This window comes from Hydra vulgaris, chromosome 15, assembly GCF_038396675.1.
Source record: "Hydra vulgaris chromosome 15, alternate assembly HydraT2T_AEP".
NCBI classification, from domain to species: Eukaryota; Metazoa; Cnidaria; class Hydrozoa; order Anthoathecata; family Hydridae; genus Hydra; species Hydra vulgaris.
The window spans coordinates 9,333,673-9,358,147 of NC_088934.1; the positions used below are offsets into that span (position 1 = coordinate 9,333,673).

The window sequence follows — 24,475 nt, forward strand, 5'->3', positions numbered from 1 at the left end:
GGTTGTGAATGAGAGAGACGGTCTGCGTTGGATATTATTCTTATGTTTTTGTTTGTTGAAAAGTTAGTTAAATTTTTTTTATTGGTACTGCACCAACCAATGTCGACATTTTTTAAAAATTTTTTTGTTCTTTAATCTTTACAAATTCGTAATACATAATAGAATATTTGCAGAGTAAGTAAAATTAAAAAAAAAATCATAAAGTTACGTTATGCAAAAAGTATATAAAATAAAACTGTTAAGTATTAGAAATTACTTCAAAGAACACGGGAAACTTGCAGAAGACCGATTGTCTTGTCATTAAGAAACCGCTATGCGTATATATTTTTGGATACTTCAATTTAAAATAAGTTTATATTTAAAAAAAAAAAAGTTATCAGTTTCGGCAGAATGAAAATAAAAATGCAACATGCAAAAAACAAAGAATGCAGGCAAAAAGAAGTTTTTAATTTTTATTTCAATACACATAAATTTAAGTGCTACACGATTTGCTAAATGGGTAATATATAGTTGTTAACGTGTTGACATAATTGAGATAACAATAAATAAAAGTAAGATGATATAAAAGTAAAAGTAAGAAATATTTTAAGCAATTTGATTTAGGTAAGGTTTTACCTTATAAAGTATTCCGATATTTTTAGAAATTTTATTTTCAATTAATTTTATGTGATATATCCATGTGACATTATCGTCAAGAAGAACACCTAGAAATTTCTTTTTTTATATATTAATTTCCAATGCAAACATTTGGGAGCTTTAGAGGATTTTCGTCTCTTTGATAAATTCGATGAAAAAAAAAATACTTTTGGTTAAGTTTAATGAAAGTTCTAGTACGCAATGAAATAATCGTTTTTTACTAATTAATAAATACATAAATTATTCGTAAATATATAAAATATATTCATATTATTTTTAATGTATTTATTACTTGAAAACTAAATTATAGTATAAACATTAAAGTTAAAAGTAGTTATGGATTTTATATAACTTTTTATAATAATATATACAATCAATTTAATATATATTTTATATACAATTATAGTTTATTAGAAGTATATTAAAGCGCAACTAAAAAATAAATCAAGCATAAATATAGTCCGGGCGAAATACTAATGCCATTGATCGTACAGAGCCCATCTCACAACTTAATCGCCTTTGTTCTTTTTAAATGTAGAACCCACTTGCAAAACTGCTGCGAGTTGATTCGCTGTGTCTAATAACTAAATTTAAGATATGTAGTTTACATGTATAAACAAATTGCACTAGTTTACATATATAAACCAATAAAAATCTATAAACTAAAAAAATAATTCAGAAATATCAAAAAAAACTCGATCCATATTTGCTACTGAGTAATTCTAACTAAAGTGCTTTAAAAAAAAAGATTTAAATCTACCGTCGAAATTATTCATCAAAATAAAATTAGTTTATATTGGTTTTTACATAAATAACAACTTGTTATATGTTATGTAACACAAATGAACAACTTTTGTTTATATAACAAAAATTCAACAACTTGTGTTACTTTATGTAACATTTTAACTTCTTAAAAGAATCAATATCAATGATACCTGATCTCCTTTACTAAATTTGAAAGAATTTAACAAGTACTTTTTATGGGCCTCTTGTATATAAAGTAATAACCATTTCTTATTTATTTTAAGCTATTGTAAACCGTCAAATGAAGCTATACTGCATGCTGCGACTAAGGGTTACTCACTTTGCTAACGTAATAAACACACCGAACTATAGATTTAAACTATAGTAAGTAATATTCAAACAATAAATGTGTAGAAATATTTTTTGTGAAGTTCCTCGAGAATCACTTCTGTTTTTGATTAAAAAATTTTATTGGCAGTTTTTCGAGGATAAATCCTTGACCAACGTATGTTTTTGATTTACGTAAAGAACTTTAATCATGCATCTCAAAAACTAAGTGTACTATGTTAAAAGACAAAACAAACCTTTTTCTTTCAAATAGTCATATACATTTGAGTAAATGACTGGTTCAAAATAATTAATTGATTCAAAGTTAACTAAAACTAATTCAATATAAAGAAGAAAAGACTTATTTTTTTGTATAGAAAAACATTTCTCTAAAAATAACAGAATTAAATTGTGAGTACTTACAAAAAAGATTAAATTAAATTCTTCTCAATTCTTATTAATAAAAAAAAAAGATAAATACTATCACATAACATAAATATTATGAAAAATTAGTAAAAATATTGTTATGATTTGTCATAATTGACTTGTACATTGCTACAAGCCTTACCTTAATTAATTCAGCCTTCATCATTACAATTCTAATGTGCCTGTAATATATATATATATATATATATATATATATATATATATATATATATATATATATATATATATATGGCGAAATCTAGCCTAAAAATGCTTAAGCAATTATGGAAGACATGAAAATATTAAATGTATATATTATTTAAATAAATATATGTTATTGAATTAATTAAATATATATGTATTTGATATAATTCGTTATTTACCAATGCCTAGGTTTTTTACTTGTTTATTTTATTATTTCATTCAAAAAGAAGTTAACAGCCTATTTTATAAACAAAATTTACTCTGTAAAAGTTTATATAAAGGCTATATGAAAAATACTGTTATGAATTCTTTTGTCAAAATGTTTTCATAGAGCAGCTATATTGGATAAATAGTAACTTGGCAGTTGCTGAGTAGGGTTGAAAAAGAACTCTAAATCTAAAACAAAAAAAATATATAGTGGATCACTTTTCTTCTTTTACAACGAAATTGCTTTAACCAAATTTAATAATAAATGCCGTTGGTAAATTTTTTTTTTGGTAAATTTTAAATTATTTATTAAAGCTTTATTATTATTGGTGACCAATTTTAAATGGACACCAAAGCTATACGGTGACGGAGCTTACACGATGACCAAACTTTGGCAATATTATGTTAATCTACTTTAAAATTATATCAAAATAAATGAAAGCAGATAATGAAATTTTTAAAACAGAACTAATGTGAGCAATATAATAATTAATTTCGTACAACCCTTATAATGCATAACCAAAATTGTTGTACAATCACATTAAGAAGTAATTCTTAAATAATTATGTTAATTATGTCAGTTCTTACATAATTATGTCAATTCGTATATAATATATATAGTCCATTTATTCAACCAAAAATTAAAAAATTATAAGTTTTTTATAATTTTACAAAATTAGGTTAGGTGTCACTCATATAGTTAAAAACTAGTCATTAGGGTGACACTTAAATAAAACAAACAAAAAAAAATCAACAGCAATAATAATAAAATAAATTAATTTAAAAATAATAATAATACATAATAATATATAATTATGACAATTCTACATAAGGGGTCGCACATAAAGTACAAACGCTTTTATTTTGATATTTAAACGCTTTTTTGAGTACCCTCCACCTCCCTAAAAGTACCTACGCTTTTAACCTACCTACCCAACATTTTAAGATATTTTTAAAAAAATTATTGTCTCCATACTTTTATAATTGACCGCGTGCCCCCCCCCCCCCCGCCTTTCATATCATATACGCCATTTGCAGATCCCCTCTCCCCAATCCAAGCGTACGTACTTTATGGACGATCCTTAACTCTAATATAACTATGTTAACCAAAATAATTAAAATTTTGGTCAAACTATCAAACGCAATTCATGAGATACAAAAAAGTTATTAAACAAAATTTCTATTAGATAACCACAAATCACAAGACTTTCTCAACTATATTTTTATTTAATAAGTGCGATTTGCATGGAACATATAGTTGTAAAAGAGATTTGATTTTCATTAAAAAATATATAAATACATCTTTGCTTTGACTTTCTTTAATTTATCACGAAGACAAATACATATTCATATTCATACGAAGACAGAATACATATTCAGAGAAAGATATTATAAATAATACACGGCTAGAGAGATATTATGTATGGTTATTATTTAAATACAATAAAAAAATTTATATTTATTTAATCAAAAAATACTTGCCTCTTGGTCAGTTACATCACTAGCAATTTTCTTAAATAAGGACAACTGCTTTGCCGATGTTCTTTGATCTCCCATTTTGTTTAGTAACACAGCATAATTTAAATGAACAAACGGATCATTCCTTCACAAAAAGGATTAAAAAACTTATTGGTAAAGCAAATATCAAATCAAGAAACATAAACAAACAAAACATGAATCAAGAAAAAAAAAGAAAAGATACTTAGAATATAAAATCGATTGCTCATAAGCTTGCTTGGCATCATCCGCAGCATTTAAATATGTTAATGTAACTAAAGATAAAAAATAATTAAGATTGAAACATATAAAACATAAACAACATTACCATATAAAGTATAAAAAAGATAATAAGCCTTTATATTATTCTTGTCAAAAAATAAAATTCCTAACTATCGAATACTAATAATATTTTATAAATGTTAATAGTATGAAAAAAATGTTTACCTGCTAGAAGCATAAATAGCTGACCATTTTTAGGTTGAATAGTAATACCTGCTTTCAGATAATGAAAGGCAGATGCATACCTTTTTCATAGTTAAAGTTAAAGTTTTGAATCATAAATCAAAATAATAAAAAGTTTAGGTTTGTCGACAGTAAAAATTGAACCATTTCGTAAAGAACCTGTCATTCCGTAAAAAACAAAATTCCAAAACTTTTAACAGTTAGTTAAATAAATTAAATTAAATATGTTGTTTATATATTTCTATAACACTGTTTGTTTATTTCCTAACACTGTAGATAATTTTTTCAATCAAAATCATTTTTTTTGAAACATTTTAATGGAATTGACAGACTCAATTGCAACATTGCGTCAGACATTAAAAGTTGTGTAAAAAGCTAAAATTACTAAGATATCTGAAAAATACTAAAGCTACTTAAAAAAAAAACCAAATGACTTGTAAAAAAAACACATTTTTCTTTAATGGTTGTGTTAATAAGAACATTAAAACATATTGTGTTTATACTGGAAGAAAATGGACCAATTTTTCCGTAGTGGGATGGGTTGTTGCATAAGTGATGCAAAAAACATGCTAAAGTTACATTAGCCAATAAAATAGCTGAAAATAACACAATTGTGTCTGAGATTGTTAACTAAAATAAGATATAAAGAAAAGAAAGATTGAGAAAAAATGTGACATAATTTAAAAAATTTCCTGACAAACTTAAACCGCTCACAGTTAGCCTTAACTAAATTTAAGTTATTTGAATTGTCTCCAAACTAATTTTAACGTTTTCTGAAAGAGTATAATTTACTTACCATATAGATCACCAAATCAAATAACTCCTATAGAGTATTTATGAAACTTTTTGTACATTTTTGCGCCTTTAAAAAAATTTGAAATAAACATAACAAAAGTATAAAATCAAAAAATCGCAAACATTTATAAACATGCTGTTAAGTTGTTTATAAATCTTTGTGAAAAAAAAAACCTTTTGAAAATAAAGACCATAAAATGGCAGCAAAAATAAAAATAGTTTTTCTCAAGTTAATTTGAAAGTTTAATTCAATAAATTATACAATTTAGATTCTTTTAATTGAAAAATTAAGTAATATATCAATTTAATTTTCTGCACTCATTCATTCGTTTCTGTATTTATTTATTCATTCTTTTGTTTATTAAAATTAATAAAATTTATTACTATAATAAATAAATTATAAATATATAAATTGTAAATAATAAATTATAAATATATAAATTTATAACTTAATAATAAAATAGTTCAGAGTGACTACTATCCATTTCTATCACAGACATATTCACCAATGGCATAATGAAACATGAATAGGAAAAAAACTTTTTTCTAAAGTTGACTATGTTAAAAAATTTTTTTAATTGCAAATGTCAACCTAATAATAAACTTCTGACCCAAGCTTTTTGGTGTGCTTGTGGTTTACTGATATCTGTTAAGTGTTGCCAAATTTTAGGTCAAATATTCTTCGAGAAAAGACAAAGGTTAAAGTGTCATAAAACAAAAGTCTAATTAAATTTAAAGCTTTTTTTTGGTGCCATAATGGCTGTACATATTACATAATCTTTGACCTAGTAGTTAAAAGCTCAAATTGTTAAAACTTCTTCTTTACAAACTGAGCAGTACATAACCACTTTTTCCAGTTTGAAGTTGATTCATTAATAGTTTGAAACTTGAAAGTAACAAAGCTGTATATCACTTTTCTGTTGTTTTGTACTAGAAATGAACTAAAATAAATATCAATTTTTTCATCCATATTTATGTGTTGAAGCGTTATATAAAAAGATATTTATATTTATTGTTTTTTTTTATTATTATTATTATTTATCATTTATATTTAATATATTTTTATATGAGTTTAAAAAGATATCAAGCTGAAAATGCAACATCAAAAACTTGCAGAATTACATTTAAACTTCAGTGAAGCAACCACTTTAGTAAGACCAGAAGATAAGTTTAGCTAGCATTAAAGCTAGTATTAAAGAATGGTCGCACTCAGACCTCAAGTATATTTAAAAAACAAAGTTATCTTGATTTTTCTAGTCTATTTTTTAAATCGAATCATTCTAAAATCAAGTGCTTAAACTGTTTAAATACTTGGATACAAAATCATTGCTGCACATTGAAATCATTATGTAAAGTTGACTATCTTCAATGTTAATTTTTAAACATAACAAACTGAAAATTATTTTTTAATTGTATTTTATTACTCAATCTTTAACATTTTACTCTTTCCAAAAAACTCTTTCAAATAAACCATAAAAGATATTGTTGCATGGTCAAGCAAACTAATCATACATTTTAAATCTGTAAAAATAAAACCATAAAAGATACCAATGCATGGTCAAGTAAACTAATATAAATTTAAAATCTAACAAATAGAAATCAAAAAGATACTGTTGCAGAGTCAAGTGAACTAATCCTAAATTATACAAAATAGTCCATTCAAATGGAGCAAGGTAAGCAGCACGTTTTAAACAGCTAACTGCCTAAAATAAAAATAAATCTAAGGTAATACATATTATATAGTTATATAGTAAAAATTATAGTGATATAAATGAGAACAAAATATACACCATCATTTTCTATGACCTCTTGATAACACTTAGACAACGAATGAATGTTGTAGACCTAGAACTCTTTAGGCTTTAAATAAAACGAGTGATTGAGGTGATCTCAAAATGGAAAAATTTTTTTGTATCTTTGATTGATTGCATAAGGTATTGCTTAGTGATCAGAATTAATAACAACCTGTTTGGATTTAAATGTGTGAATAGGGTAAATGAGGCAACACTTTCGAGCCATACTTCAATAATTTTTGCCGCATCAATTTAGCACTATGAAGATAGGTTTTTTCATGGGAAATAAAATTTGCAGTGCATTGGGCAATTTTTTAAAATTTTATTTAAAACTTGTTCATACAGCTAGCTAACATTGACAACTGTGTGCTCGCTAACATAGACAAGTGTCTGCTCGCTGATCTTGCTGACTAGTATACAGTTTGTCTAAAAACAAACTATATACTAGTCTCTTGATTTGGAGGTTTTTCCATTTCCTGCAGGTACAGGTGCAGGTGATATTCTATAGCATCATGAATGCATTTATGTTTACTTGCTAAAAAAAATGCATAGTTGATATCTTTATTATCTCCAGCTCCAAATCCATTAGTCCACTGAATATGAACCAATAGAACAACTTAACATTGTAAGTGGATCTTACAACGTTAAGTTGTTGTTATAAAAGTGTTGAAATCACCAATTTGCTGTCACCTCAGACATTAAACCCTGACCTATTCAATAGCATATACTCTGTGTGGCCTTGGCTGTTGATCGGTACAATGTTATTATTTTTCAACATCACAAAGCTTCCAAAACTTTCTAGGAATATTTTAAAAATTGATCAATACTTTTAGCTAACTCAATGTTGGAATTTCTTGAAAACAAAGTGTTGCAAAAAATACAAACAAAAAAACTCCGTAAGAAAATTAAAAATAAAAAGACTTGCATACCGCAACATATTTCTTTTTCCCAAAAAAACACATCCCAATATTGTTCCACAAGAATGGAGACATAGGTATCTCTGTAGCAGCAATTTTATATTTTGTTTGAGCAACGTCAAAATCATCTTTTTGTTGAATCATAGCTCCAATCCCTAGCACTGCCTAAAAAATTAGTTGAAATAACATGCTTAAAAATATATAAAACGTATTTAAATAAAAAAAACTCTATATGAAACTGTAAAAAGCATTGTACAAAAAAACTTGATACAAAAAAGTGCATAATTTAAATCTTACATCAACATTGCAAGGATCATGTACAAGAGCACTGCCAAATTTATCGAATGCCTTAGCAGGTTCATTCATCTAAAATCAATTTCATATTAGCAGATTCATTTATCTAAAACCAATTATACTTGAAATAGAAAATTAAAAAAAAAAAAAAAAATTTAAGAGTTTTTACAAATGTTTATTTGATACGAGAAAAAGATCTAATGAAAGAAGCAACAGATCCTATACAAGTATCACTTTGTAATAAAATGGTGGTGCATGTATAAAAATGGTTACATTATTTTACTTTATCAAAAAGTGGTAAATGGAAATAAACTTTTCTAAATTCCTAACAAAATTGTTTAAAAAATTTAAAACAACTATAATATAAAAACGATTTCATTAAAATCGGTACACAAATAATTAAAGAAAATTTTTAAATATTTCTTATCTAATATCAAACAAAAAATTACTGAGAAGGTTATAAAAATATATCTTATGCTATTAATATAACAGTATAATATAATCAAACAAAAAGTATAAAGTAATAAAATTAAACAAGTTATTATTTTTAATGTCAATTAAGTCTAGTTATTACTCGCTGAAAAGGTTTAATTTTGAGCAAGCAAGATGTTAAATTTGATTAGGCAAGTTTAGTTATTTGGATGAATAAGTTTGGTTAATACTAAGTAAGCAAGTTTAGTTTTTGGTAAACAACTAAAAAATGATTAGTAAATTCATATAATAACTTAGCAAGCTTATTGACTGAAGATGCTTTTTTACCATTAGTTAAGTAAGTTAAGTTATTTGTACCCCATTTGCATCAACAATAAAACAAGTTTTAACAGTAAAATTTTAAACACAATTTATATTTTTCATTCCCATCAAATTTAGAACTGGTTTTAATTCCACTCAGAAAGTGCAAAAAGCTATTTAATTAAAATAAATGTGCGATGTTGTTTTAATAAGAAACGATTAAGACGGAGTTTATTCAAGTGCAGGTTTGGAGTGAATGGTGTATTAGAATGCTTGAATAACTTTGACTAAGCAATACTTATTAGTGTTGCTTAGCAATACTTATTGATTAAACATACTTAGTTAATGTTGGTTAAACAAGTTTAGTAATGAATAAGTGAGTCAAATTCATATTAACTGTGCAAGTTAAGTTAGTGTTGATTTGAGTTATAAAAGCAAAATAATTTAAAAACACAACCTTCAGGTACAACAAACCAAGGGTAGTCATTATTTCCGGACTTTCAGGAGAAAATCTACATAAAAAATTTTTATTTTTAAAAACTTTTTTTATACTTGCATTTAGAGATTGTAAGAACCTATTATTAGAATGCTATATACAAATATTAAATTATTTATTTTATGTAACAATATAACAGCATTATCCAAGAAGTAAAAAACATTTATGATAATAACAAAAATAAAAATCAAATAAAAAATCTACAAAAAGCGCTTAATAATAGAACTTCTAATAATAGAAAAGATAAAATAAGATCTAAATCATTATCACAAAAACCCTTGTGTCTTTGCATCTATGGCAACATACTCGTTAAGTTTTCTACTTTATATATTGTCAATATTCTTTTGATACTGACTGTTCCTTAAAACCATTTATTTAATAGCAAAATTAGCATTTGCTTTGTTATTGTGGTCTACTGTGATTCTAATGTTTGTCTCATTGTGGTCTACTGTGATTCCACAACTGCCTTTACAAATCTTTTATTCGTTCTTGCAACTGATTGCAACCGCTTCTTGTTTTTTTACTAATAATTTTATTTTTTATTTTTCTAGTAAATCTAAACTTTTAAGTTGATCTAAAAATAGTAACTCTTTTTTTAAATTATTCTTTCTTTTTCTTTTCTTCTAAATAAAGTTCTCTTAATGATTTAAAACTAAGCTTAGAATTGTATGTGTAATTTTAAGTACTTAGAAACTATGGTTTAATGATTATATGCAAAAGTCGCAATGATTACTTTTAAAATTTGCTGATGATTAATTGCACAACTCGATGATGATTCTACTTACAGTTTATTTTATTATCTATAATATTTCTTATTTATTAATTGTTAATGCAGTACTGATGTAATAATAGAGGGCTTATTTCATAAACAAGATGTTCCAAGTAAGATCTTTACTATGATTAGCGGCTGTGTTTGTCAAGACTTATGTTTTGTTTAAGGGTTGACATCAAAAATGTATATTAGTTAAACAAGGGGGGAGCAATCATAGAAGTATTAGTTAAACTAAAGAACAATGATTGAAATAAATAAAATTAAAAACAAAAAACCTTTTAGCTTTGAATATAAAGGGGAGAGCTGGAACATGATTAACACAATAACAAGTAACACATATATTTCAAAATGTTTTACTCAATATTTAAAAATAACTTTTAGCACATTTTAGTTTAAAAATAAATTGAAAAGAGATTTAGTTCTCAGCATGGTGTGTTGACCTTAATAATCATCAACTAACTCCTTGTCAGTTGTTGTATTTATGAATTAATTTAATATTTCTAGTTTAATACTGTCTTTAAACATTTATTTAAGCCTTGTATCAAACAATATTAAAATAATAAAACTAAATAGGAAAAAAAAAATACTCCTGTGCTTTCAGAAACACATGTAATGCTCCATCGATATCATTTTCCTTCAGAAAACATTTTCCTAACATTATGTATGTTATATCATGACGCGCCAAAAGTAGACATTGATCAAACAACTCCTTGGCTTTTTTAGTATTATTTAAATAATAGTAGCAGACACCTGTAAAATTAATATTTATTTTATGATAAAAAAATTTTAATATTTAAATTTCAACTAATTTCAACCCTATACAAAAACTGTAACTATAATTTAAATATTTAAAAGTATTAAAAAAGTATTAAAAAGCTTAAAGTAAAATTCATAGCCTTAAGAATATATTCATAAATATTAATGATTTTTAATAATTTTGAAAAATTTATCAAACCCATGTTATGAACAATCTCCCAGTCTTTAGGTGAAAGCTTTAAACCTTCCTCGTAAACGCTTAAAGACATCTTATGTCGACCAAGAAGAAATCTAAGACAAAATAATCATTCCATCAAATTAAATAATAATTCAATCAAACTAAACATTTTTTAATTAAAAACATCTTTTAATTTTATAAAAAAGTGTTTTAAATAAATAATTTTCTTCAAAATATACATGATAAAAAATTGTAATAAAATCTTACTAAGCTGAAAAATTTTGATAAAAGTAAATAAAAAAGTAGTATACATAACTTTATACAAACTTTTATCATCTCATTGTTGTAACAGCTGTTTTTCATGGGACACAGCTACCACACTAAAAAGTGCAAACAAAACAATAATTACTACTTACAAACAGCGTGCAACTTGCTTCCAGTTTTCAACGTTTGTTTGGTTAATCTTCTGGCACATTTGAAATACTTCTAATGCCTCTTGAATATTACCCTCCTCACGTAGTATTAAAGCTATTTTTGTAAAAATTAAAAGTGTAAGAAATATAATTTTTTTATATGTATTATTTGCAGGGAATCCCATTCCTCAGGTGCAAGAGACCCCATTCAGGTGCAAGAGACCCCATAATGAAAAAGAGACCTGATTTGTCAAGTGGGAGGGGAAACTGATTTTTAAGTGGAGGAAACCTTTCAACTGGGTATATTTTGAATTAACAGTATCTATGGTGTTAAAAATATCCATGGTGTTAATAAATATGGTAGTGTTGTAGTGGTAGAGCGCTCACTTCATATGCAAGTTCCAAGTTCAATTCAACCATGTCCCTGGAAGTACTGCACTCAACCTGTTTCTCAGCGCAGCAACTTTCTTCGTCAAGGTTCGTGTTTTGTAGTTGTTGTGTTTTATAGTAGAGTTGAGAGAGGGTTTTAACCACAATTTAAGTAGCCTCCTTGACTGAAGTAGTCTTCTCGGCCTTGAGAGGTAAATAAACGAATAGAAAAAAAAAATCATCTTTGCAGATCAGGATAAAGTATTCTTATTATGATACTAGCAATAGAAAAATTACTACCTAATGATTACAAGTTTCTCCTACCATTACCCACAACTAAATTGGGGTTTTATATCAGAGTTTTCCTTTTCCTAGGTTTGTTGCCTTTGCAATGGTTAAAAAATCTTATCTGTCCTGTAAAAATATATATGTTGGTAGGGGGTGGGGGCAGAATTTATATTGTAGGGGGTTCTAGGCAGAGCCGAGTTTCGGGACCCTTAACTTTTTTCGTATAAAATATGGTTAGTCCTTTGAAAACTATTGATAACATCTACATTCTATAAGCATAATTTCTTATGGAAGAAATTTTTTCAAAAAACTTTTATTATTATATATTTTTTGAAAACCCATTGCTTAAACAAAAATGAATAAACAAGAGAATAAAAAACTAATTGATCATACAATTATTTTTCTGCTTTTTTTTTTTAATCAACTCATACAGTAATAAATGTGTCAAAGTAGTTGTTGGATAATTACTTTTTCATATGATTGTGGATTTGCAAAATTTCCTGAAATACTGATTCATTGATATCTTTGTGATATTGCTTAGCAACTTCTTCAACACTTTTATACAAATTCTTATAGGTAATATCAGTATCAATCAGAAATCTAAAAGCTTCTTCATATGCCACAGCTCTTTGTTTTAAATTTGAAGAAATAGTTTTTATCATCCGAGTTAAAGCACTTCATGTTGATTTTCAAGCCTCTGTTTTTATACATTTCTTATTTTTTTAAGATTGAAAATATAATTATAACTTAAAGATTAAAAAAAATTAAATTTGAAACAAACTTATATTAGATGAAAACATTGTTGGTTTAAAAATAAAAATTGTAGAAGTCACATTTATAAAAATCAAATTTAAGTATTTTGGGTCCCCTAAAATTCCAGGGCCCTAGGCTGCAACCTAGTTGGCCTATTAATATAAACATTTAGGAACTTATATCTGTTTTTTTATTCCTGTTTTTTATTTTTTCAAGACCGAACAACCTACTTGAGGCAAGGAAATTATAAATTTTTTTAAGTACGTCTGTCTGCTGCAGTGAGTAAGTAAGGCTGCTGCAGTGAGTAGTAAGACTGCTGCAGTGAGGAAGGCTGCTGCTGTGAGGAAGTAGAGCTGCTGCAGTGAATAACAATTTTATCAAGAATTTAAATAGCTTTCGTTACTTTTATATTTGTTTTTCTTTTACCATATTTTAAATTTTAATTTTTAAATAATAAAATATTTCAAGTTTTATTTACATTTCCAAATAAAAAGTGCCTAATGTAAGGTATTGATTATTTAACCAAAGAAATAAGTATATAGAGATCTAACTTATTGCAACATTAGCATTTATTTAAATCCATCCAATTAATCAGCATTTATTTAGATCCATCCACAATTGATCATTTACTACAACTTAATTCAGCCTCGAGCTATTTTGTGACAAAAGGCCATTAGATATTATTTGGCCTTTAAGAGATTTTAAAGAGACAAAAATTCATGCTCTTTCAATGACTTTATTTTTTATAGACTTGTCAAGTTTTAGGTCATGCTACTTTAAGTTTCTATTGGTAAGTACCTTATTGTATTTATCCCTTTTTTTGTCAAAGAGATTCCATGATCTTGGTTTAGCAAACAAAACTATTAAAAAAAAGAAAAAAAGAAATTAAAATTAACACAACTATGTTTATGTCAATTAAGGATGCTTCACAAAGGATTGTGATGATTGGAGCCTGGGAACAAAAAAACACTAACATTTTCACATTTTCTATTCCAAAAGTGATAGCAACAAGTTTATAAAGTATTCATAAAATTTTTCATTATTCTTAACTATATTTAGATTCATCAAAAAATTTCAAACAAAAATCTCATAGTGTTCAAAAATTATGGCCATTTAAGTTTGTAACTGGAGATTTTCAAATTTTAATTTACAAGTTTAACTCATTTTATTTTGTAAATAAGTTTCAATTTTTACAGTATCTATTAAATTTTCATTTTATCTGTATTTTCTGAGTAATCTTCAAGTTGCATCTATCAATCATTTAACAAAAACCAAAAAAGTACCATGGTACTCCTCTCTCCTGAAAATAATAATATATATAAATATATATTATTATTTTCATTTTTATTATATCATTATTTTCATTTTTTATTATATATTAAGTTAACAGAAACAGTTTGCAAGCACTTTCACTAACTGTCATTGAACTAAAGCAGCACAACTGCGCAAACTATGGAATGCTGTTTGTTGTTAACATAAGGTGGTATTCTACAGTTTTTATTGGTTTGCCCAGTTTTAAAAAACTGTTGCTCTCTCAAATGTATGTCATGGCCAGAATCAATAATAGCAAAAGCTAAGAAATACTTGTTTAAAATGCACATGACAAATCATGCAAGTAGCTTGCCATGGTAGCTTTTGCTTAAGTTATCAGATTTTTTATGAGCTAGTGGTTTAAATTGGTTATTTCTTAAGAATTACTAAATAAATTTATTTAATGCTTTTAAAATCACTTTATAAAAATTATAATTATTAATTATAGGATTGTGTATTCATTGATTTTCAGATTTATTTGAGCAGCTTAGCTATTTCTCATAATGAAAGCTCTCAACAGCAAAATGAGTAAAAATTTACTACTAGTTAAAGAGAAGCTTTTCTCTGAATTGAATATTTGTTGAAAATCTAAATGTGTAACATATCAGTTTTTTTGCAACTAAGAAACAGATTTAGTTTTTTAAAGACCTACAAAATGTTTAATCCAAACCAACACATTCCTCTAGACCAAATAACAACTTATTTAATAGGAGAGAAAGGAAGGTCAACTATGATTGATAGAAAAAAACTCAGATCTGTATACACTTTTGTATTATTTATTTTATATATGTAGTTTTTTCTATACGTAAATATGGTTTAAATTTTAAATAAAATATCATAATCAAAATATTATCATCAATATCAAATATTATTAACCTGTTTCTGCACACAAGTGCTTTACTTTTAAATAATATTGTTTCAACTTGTTTCTTCACCCTTTAGTAACTTTAGTAAAAATAATACTGTTTTGACTTGTCTCTCCATGCAAAACATGTTTCTCAAGTTTTTTAATTATGAATATTTCTATTTAAACTTATTTCTTTGTGCAGTAGCCTTATTTGTCAAGGTATGTGTTTCAAAGTCATAGGGAAAATTACCACATCATTACCAAAAAAAAAAAACTATAAAATATAAAAATTTATTTTATTATAAAAATAATTAATAATCAAAATTGATTGCATCAATAAAACAAACACAAGTCAACCTTGAACATATAGTGGGTATTCACACATAGTATCTGATTCCAACAACACCTCTTTTATCAATGCCTTGAAAATTAAAAAAAGTTATTCATAATAGAATATAAATTCACAAAAACATTTTAATTTTTGCTAACTATTTATTGATTATCAAACAATTTCAAAAAATTATACTTAGAAAAACATAAGCACAACACTAACTTTGCATGACTCATATTCTTTGCGAATATAGTGTAAATGAATTAACCAATTTTTTCTCTCAAACGCATGAATTTCTGGAGCTAAACATCAAAAGAAAGTTTATTCAAAAAAACAATGCAATTTTCTCAGGTACCAAAACAGAGTATAAAAATTTATAATATCATAAAATTACAATACAGAAAAATGTGAAATAAAAGAAACATATAACTAATTTTAAAACAAAAAGAACGATTAATACCTTTTCCTCGTTTTTCTCTAACTCCTTTAAGTGTTTCTGCTTTATGTTTTTCATCTGTTCTTTCTAATGGCTCATTGGATGAATTTGGTTTAATATCTGATTCACTAACCATTGTTTTATTAATTTATAAACCTCAAGAAGTGTTTTTTTGCATATTTAAAACTAAAAAATATATATATAAAATCATTGGAATTTAAATTTATGTTACAAATTTGACCTTGGTTACATCTCTAGTGGTGAGCCCATTGTCCTAAAGTCCTATTGCAACCTAGTCACTAGTGTTAATTTCATGATGAGGATACTGGTTATTTAAATATATATGGTAACTTTAATAGCTGATAACAGGAATAATAGTGTTCTTAACACTGAAAACACTAACTTTGATGTTGTTAACAGTGGTCTAGTTATACAACATAAACACTAGTTGGGTGTATTGTTTCTATATTATCTCATGCATGCTCTCATAAATACATGTTAAGAATTTTCTCTTTACTCCCCCAATTTTCTCTTTCCTCCCCACTTGGTCCCCACCATCAACCCTTTTCCTGGATAGTAGTCTTTTTAATGCTTGCATAATAAAAGATGTTGACCCAACTTTTTTAACGAATTAAATAAAATTTTTTGACAATAATTCAAAAGAAAAACTTTTAATAGCCAAACACATATGGGGATTGGGGTAAAAGGGTCAATATCTCAAATCTAATTGAAACAAGATTTAAAAAATATATATACTGAATTAAATATAAATTATAAAAAAAAAAAAAACTGGATAAAATTTAGATTAGACACTTTCTCATTTCTCTAATAATTGGTTAAAACAAGGTTCAGATTCTGTATCTAATAAAAGTTATATAGCACAACTTTGGATACAATTTGTGTTGAAGGGTCATTAAAATTTATTTATTTAAAAGAAATTTTATTTTTTATTTTAAGTCAAGTTACAAAAATCTACTTTAAACAAGCTTCATTAAATAAATAAAAAACTTTTTTAAAAGTACACTGTTTTATACAAGATATCAATTTATCCTTTATTGTAATATTTATTTTATCTTTATTTGATTATAAAATTAAACATTTGTATTTTTTGAGTACTTGTCAAATAATAGTTTTATCTACTTAGTTAATATTTTTCTTAACTGTTAGTTTGTAATTTTGAAAATAATTTTAAAGTTCATTTGTAATTTTGTAGTTTTCTAGTTTAGTTGTGTATTTGGTACTATTTTTTTTTTTTTGTCTTATGTAAACAACAAATAAAAAGTTAAAATATATTTTTCTAAATGCATTCTAAAGAAGAAAAAATGCAAACAAAAATTGATAATTCCATCACATTAACACGGACATCAGTATAAAAACAATCAGTATAAAACATTCTGATAAAAAATGTATATAAAATTCGTAACAGCTGTAATAATAATAAGTTGTTTACTTTACTTGAGTCAGTAACTAATAGAAGTAACTAAGTAACTAATAGTAACTAAAATATATAAATATTTAAGTTTAATAATATTTATTATCTAGTCGATATAAAAAAAAAAATAATAATAATTTAAAAAGAAATCTTTTATGATACAAAAACAAAATTTTGATAATCATAAAAAAAGAAAACCTTTTTTTAAAATGATACTTGTAAAATCAAAATCGTTAAACAAACGAAATAAATAAAGAGAATAAAAGAAAATACAAAACTAATTTATTTATTTCATGGCAACTAGAGCTGCATTTCAGTAAAAAAATGTTTATCAGCTTCCATCTGATCTTCTGGGAATAGTTCCAAAAGCATTTCTGTTGCTTCATAATAGTTTCCATTGAACTTTTTAAAATGCTTTCCAATTTCTTTGTGGTTTATAATTCTTTCCATTTTAGTTTGAACAATATTTTCTAAGCAAAAATGTATAAATCAGTAATAAAAATATATTTTCGAAATCAATGGTGTACAGAGATGTACAGTGATGTATCTTATTACATATACCATTGTGTTGCAAGTGAACAAGTATTTACGCAAAACATAAAGCTCCATTTTAGCTTCATAAAAACTACTTTAGATTTTAAAAAGAAACTAACTGAATATCAAAAGCAACACAACTTGACATTTCCATCCAACGCACAACTAAAACTGATATAATAGATTTAATAGATTTAATATTACTCTTATCAAGAACTATCTATTTTTTTTTTTTAAAAACAGTCACAGAAATAACTTTAGAGCATTAATTAAAAAAATCATTACTGCTTAAGTTCTTCTTCTTATAAGTTAGTAATTATTAAGTCAGAGATTGTTAGGTTAATGATTGGTATACAGGTATATGTCATACCAAAATATATCAGAGAACAGAATATCAGAGAAGTACATCCCGTAGAATGTTCTACTTTATAGTTCTAACTAAAATAAACTCTCTGATGCTTTGCGGATGGTGGTCCTACAAAAATCTTTCTGGAGCAATATTTTTTTAAATTGTACTACAATATTATAGACAACTGTAAGAAATATATTTAGGAATATAAAAAAGAATAAATATTATAAACTCATATAACTATCTTCACATTTTTATAATATTTAACACAGAAGAAATTATACAATTTTCTAATCTCTTTATAATTGTCACTTAAATTGTAACTGAAGGATAACTTTTATTTTTTACCTGGAAGTAAATTACTGTCAGTGCTCACAATGTGATATGTCTACAATTTTCCTCATGCAAATAGTTATGGTGAAAATGGCTACAGATTACAAAGATGGAGATGGATAAATGATAGACAACCTTTGATGTATCAAAATCAACTAAAATTCAACAATTTTATAATAACATACACACTACTTCACTTAATTGCAAAAATTCAAGAATTAAAATACTTCTACACATGGATAATTTGGGTCTTTTTTTTTTAGTTTTTAGTTTAGATTTACTCCCAAATAGGCTGTTATAGAGCAAGGAAATGGTTGACAGAAGACTTCAAAAGTAGCAGGTTGTATGAGTCAGGAAAACATGAAGATGGGAGAGAGCTCCAAAGAGTTGAAGTTTGGGGAAAAAACTAGACAAATAAAAGTTTTTAAAACATGCAGGGACAGATACAGTAAATGAATGAGATGATAAGTCCTTTAAGCAGCTACCATGACATCATTTATAGAAAAGAGAGAAGCAACCTTAAGATGATGGGGGAGAGGCTTAAGCTTGGCAGATAGAGCGGGTCCAACTATGTTTACAACACATTTTCGGACCTTGTCTAGAAGAGAAAGAGCATCATTAGAAGAACCAGCCCAAATATGACAACAATATTCCATACAGGAACGAATAAGAGATTTGCAGAGGTAGGGGATGGAATCAGCAGTAAAAAAATGGCAAGCACAATAAAGAGAAACAACCTTTGTGGATGCTAATTTAGCAATTAATTGTATATAGGGTTTCCATGAAAATTCAGTAGTAAACAATCCAAGAAAATGTGAAAAATAGCAATCAGTTTTAAAACAGAAAATTAAAAAATTTTAAAGAAGAGGACTCACTTTTAAACTCTTAGAGGCTTCATAAATAAGAGGGGCAATTAATAATTTACAGGAATTTTTCTTACCCCATGCTTATTAGGACTCCCCCCCCCCCTCCTTCCTTATTAACTTTTACTTGTTATCAACAAAAAAGCAATATCTTAAAATTAAAACAAAAAAAAATCAGAAAATGTATATAATAGTCACTGACTAATTATTTCTTATTAGGCTTTAAAAATCATCAACCTTTAAAAAACCTTGTAAATTTCAATTTGGCAAAATCTAGGTTTTCGCTTATTTCTCACCATATTATAAAAATTATGTAAGCATATTAAATCCTATTGAATTATATTGAAACAGCTGATAAAAAATGCACATTGGACTGCAAGCCACAGTAGAATTAAATTGTTTATTTAGATCTCTAATAAAATTCTCACCCACCCTTTTATTAAGACCTCCTCCCTGTTTATTAGATCTGAACTAAAATTACCCCCTCCTCCCTCATATTAAGGACTCAAGAGTAAGAACAAGGAACCAAGTTATTATTTTGCTTTTAGATTATATTCTATATTACCTTAAAACTATTGCATAGATTTAGGATAAAACTTTCTATAAATTTTCATAGTTTCTACTTATCACCACTATTTTTATCATTTAAAGTTTTAATTTACTAGGTGAGATGCATAACGAAAATTTGTTTCAAGATTTCTTAGATTTTTTAATTTTGTGAAGTAATACTTTAATAATACATTTTTAGATGCTATTAGTGAAATTTTTGTATTTTACCAGCAAAGTCAAATGCAGGTAAAAGAATAACTTAGTGTAAACTTAGGTTTTGAGTATTTAATTTAAAAGAAACTGTATACATTTAAAAAATGATTTGTTCTCTCATTTGATTTATGCATATACAAAATTAGGCTCTCGCTATTATTGAAAAATTTCCAAGTGTCAAATTTTTGCATAAAAATTTAAGTTTTAAATTTGAAACTATTTTTGTTCAATCAAAATATAAATAACCAAATGTATGATATAATATAAAGTAGAAAATATGTAAATAGAATATAAGTAACCTAATGAATAAAAAGTTTAAATGGAAACTTAATATTAAGTATTAAGAATAATTTATCTATACAAGCTTATTTTAGGATCTTATTTAAATATATACTTCTTTTTTTTTTTGATGATGAAAGAGGGGAAGGGGTAGTTATATTAGTTATTAAATTATTAATAAGTTTTACTATAGAGTTTTTATTAGATTTTGTCCTGTTAAATAACCTAATAATAGATGTTGCCCTGTTGAATAGTCTAATAATAGATGTTGTTCTGTAGAATAACCTAATAATAGATGTTGTCCCATTGAATAAACTAATAATAAATTATTAAACTATTTTAGATAGCTTTTATAATATATGCATAAGTCAAAGAATTTTAGAGAGAACTTATATTTATATACATAAAGAGATGAGTATTAGTTATTTAAATATTTATTTATATTGCACATACCTGGTAATAATACCTGGTAATTACTCATTCACACATGTGTATAAAATAGGTTTTTGTTTAGATTTCTTGTATAGAAATATTGTTTACTTTTAACATAAATAAAAAATTGATAAATGTTACATTAATTTTTTAAAAATCTGGAGAACATTCTGACCCCTCCAACTATTGTCTGATTAAACAGTTATTAGCAAGGTCATTGAGCCTTAATTCAACAAATTTCTAATGTCCCATCCTGAGTCAAATAACTTACTGTCAGGCAATCAATACGATTTTTGACCCTCTTACTCTATGGCTGACTTGCTAACTGCTGTGACTGAAAGATTTTATTGTGCATTAGATGGTAACAAGGCTATTGCACTTGATAAAGTTTATCTGGCAATAAGGTGTATCTGGCAAAGTTTTTGAGATTGTCAAATCATTTCTTTCTTATTCCTTTATATAAGTCATCCTTGAAGGCCAATACTCTTCTTCATTTCTTCATTACTTCAGTAACTTCTGAGGTACCTCAAGGTTTTATCCTTGTTCCTGTTTGTTTCTTGTCTACATTAATGATCTTCCTGAAAATCTTACATCTAAAGTGGTTCTAATTGCTAGTGACTTTATACCCCTGTCTCGACAAAAAGTTTTCTCTTTTCAATTGCTTAGAACAGACAGCCAATCTTAAACCTGATCTCAACTAGAAGTGAAATCAGGTTTACGATTGATTGTCTGTTCTAAGGTTGTCATTCATCAATAGGAGGAATGTCGACAGTATTATAATAATTGTTTGCAGTATATCACTGACTTTTGTTGGAGTTAAAATTCACAAGCCACTGCAAGCCCCAATCTGTTTTAGAGACTGCAACAGATTGGGGATTGCAGTGACTTGTGAATTTTAACTCCATTAATACTCAGTGATTTACTGTAAACAATTATTGCATTACTGCCAACATTCCTCTATTGATGAATGGCAACCCTCATGCTGAGTCCTCTTCTTTACATCTTCTTTGATTATTTATCGCTACTGACCTCTCATGGAAATCATGTATACAACCAATTGCTAAATTAGCATCTGCTAGGGTTTTCTTTATCGTGGTCGCAATTTTCTTACTCCTGATTCCATCCTCTATAAATCTCTTATTCACACATATGGAATACTGCTATCATATTTGGGCTGGTTTTACTAATGATGCTCTTTCTTTTCTAGAAAAGGTCCAAAAATGCCATGTAAATGTAGTTGGACCCACTCTATCTGCCAAGCTTGAGCCTCTCTCCCATCATCTTAAGGTTACGTCTCTCTTTTCTATAAATACTATCATGGTAGCTGCTCAAAGAACCTATCATCTCTAGTTCCATTAACCAGAACTCATTCGCACTTGACTTGTCTACCAGCAAAGTCTCATCCTTTTATTGTATGCTCTAAAAAATTTTATGTGTCTAGTTTTTTTTTTCTCCCATTTTTATGTTTTCCTCACTCATACAACTTACAACTTTTTAAGTCTTTTGTCAACCATTTCCTTGCTTTTAGTTATATTCTTCATTTTCTAGTAACTCCCAATTTAATAGTGGTTGCTAGCAGCCTTGTTGGGAGTAAATCGGAATAAATAAAAAAAATTTGCAACCATTTAAAAAATTAAATTTTGCAACCAGTTAAAAAAATTTTTTATAATTAATATCTTAACATGGGCAATTGTTCAAGCTGCCTCATATACAGAGATTGGGTATGTGTAATCTAAACTTTTTAAGTCAAAAAACTAATATGTTTTAGATAATATATTCTAAAATTATAAAATAATAAAATTGTAGAAGAAATCCTTACCTTGAGCAACATAGTGTGTAGATCCATCATCCACAAGTACATTATAGTATGGTTGCTTGTCTTTATACTTTAAATTGTAAATTCCCATCTGCATTTTCCACTCCTCATTCATTATACACTCATTATCCCAACCATATATTACACAAATATAATTATACCTAATATCATGCATAATTAAATATAATGAATATTTTGTTGATTGAAATGCTAAAAATTGCTAATTTAGCTCACCTTAGATGCCTCATCACCATACCAATGCGATATAAGACATCTTTATTTTCACAAGAACTTTTTAACTTCTGAAATATAGAGTACAATAACGTAAAAAGTAAATAAAATATTATGCGGTAGTGGTGTAGTGGTAAAGCGCTCGCTTCATAGGCGAGAGGTTCCGAGTTCGATCCCCACCACGTCCCTGGTAGTACCGCGCTCAACTTGTTTCTCCGCGCAGCGGCCTTGTTCCCTAAGGTTCGTGTTTCGGAGTTATAGAGTTGAGAGAGGGTTATAACCACTAATAAGTAGCCTTCCTCATCTGTAGTGGCCTTCTCGGCCTTGAGGAGGTGAATAACAAAAAAAAAAAAAAAAAAAAAAAAAAAAAAAAAAAAAATTAAAAATAAGAATAGAATTCTTCAGATCTTGCATTTTGGGAAAACATTATTATGAAACTGAATATCATATAAATAATCAAAAATACGACTCTATGAGCAATTTAAAAAGCATTTACATTTTAATAAAATTTTTATTAGTATTTACATAAAAAAAAAATTATTTATTAATAAATTATTACTATTATTTAAATAAATATTATTATTACTAAAAATAGTAAAAAACTAATCATTAGTATTTACATAAATTATTAGTACTTGCTTGAAAATTTATTAAAATTTACATAAATTATTCATAAGAATAAAATTTTATTAGAATTAACATAAGTTATTTAATAATATTTATAGAAAAAATACATACACGATCTCTTTGATTATGAGTAAGACTTTGCTTTTCATACGATTGAAGTAGCAACTGATCAAGAATATTTGAATCAAACCGACGACTGGATGCAATTAAGTACCTTAAATTTTCAACAACCTGAATAATAAATTAATTTTTAACTATTTTTAATTTTTTTTTTTTACAATGAAAACTTTTATATTTAGATTTAAAAAATTTCAATTTTCATAATAAAATTTTCACACTTTAATAAAAGGTCGTTTTGATTGTTTTGATTTTTTTTGCAATTTGGGATCAAAATCAAAAAAATAAATAAAAATAATTTTTGATATTAACAATCCAAGCACAAGGTAAAACACTACCCTACACAACCTCTAGAAACTTTTTGAAAAACACTTAAATAAAGATTAGAGTTCAGTTTAGACTTTTTTTTTTTTTTTTCATATCTAATATAATTAAAAAAATTGAAAATTCGCTCAGCTCACTACATTTCTAGATTAAAAAAAAAAATTAAAGTTAAAAATGCATTAAGATTATGTTGTATCTTGTGATAATACTTGACAAAAACTTTATTTTAGTTTAATCTTTTTCTTTAATTTAAAAAACTTAAAACAATAAATAAAAAGTTAAAATTAAAATATGTTGGAATAAGCACACTGCACAAACAAAGAAAAATTTTTAATAAAAAACTTTTAACAGTAACACTATTTAAAACAACTTTTTAAAAATATTTTCTT

The 24,475-nt window shown here is 26.2% G+C and overlaps 2 protein-coding genes across 2 annotated transcripts in view; both read right to left on the reverse strand.

Moving 5' to 3' along the window:
- Positions 1-962: 962 nt before the first annotated feature.
- LOC136071968 (Bardet-Biedl syndrome 4 protein-like) lies at positions 963-16,204 on the reverse strand. The gene is made up of 14 exons (XM_065818632.1): positions 16,012-16,204; positions 15,774-15,853; positions 15,578-15,641; positions 11,656-11,767; positions 11,261-11,352; positions 10,893-11,055; positions 9,495-9,549; positions 8,309-8,377; positions 8,024-8,176; positions 6,913-7,004; positions 4,489-4,568; positions 4,247-4,316; positions 4,027-4,147; positions 963-1,220 (listed from the first exon to the last, which is right to left on the reverse strand). The coding sequence occupies exons 1-14, from the start codon at positions 16,121-16,123 to the stop codon at positions 1,146-1,148; spliced, it is 1,338 nt and encodes a 445-aa protein (XP_065674704.1). The 5' UTR covers positions 16,124-16,204; the 3' UTR covers positions 963-1,145.
- A 1,485-nt stretch (positions 16,205-17,689) lies between these two features.
- The window catches only part of LOC136071967 (F-box only protein 21-like), a 38,557-nt gene continuing 31,771 nt past the window's right edge, over positions 17,690-24,475 (reverse strand). Inside the window, exons 11-14 of the mRNA XM_065818631.1 lie at positions 23,757-23,876; positions 23,022-23,089; positions 22,791-22,948; positions 17,690-17,889 (exon numbers count right to left, since the gene is read on the reverse strand). Coding sequence (XP_065674703.1) covers positions 17,720-17,889; positions 22,791-22,948; positions 23,022-23,089; positions 23,757-23,876 — 516 coding nt within the window. The 3' untranslated portion in view covers positions 17,690-17,719. The remainder of the gene's footprint in view (positions 17,890-22,790; positions 22,949-23,021; positions 23,090-23,756; positions 23,877-24,475) is intronic.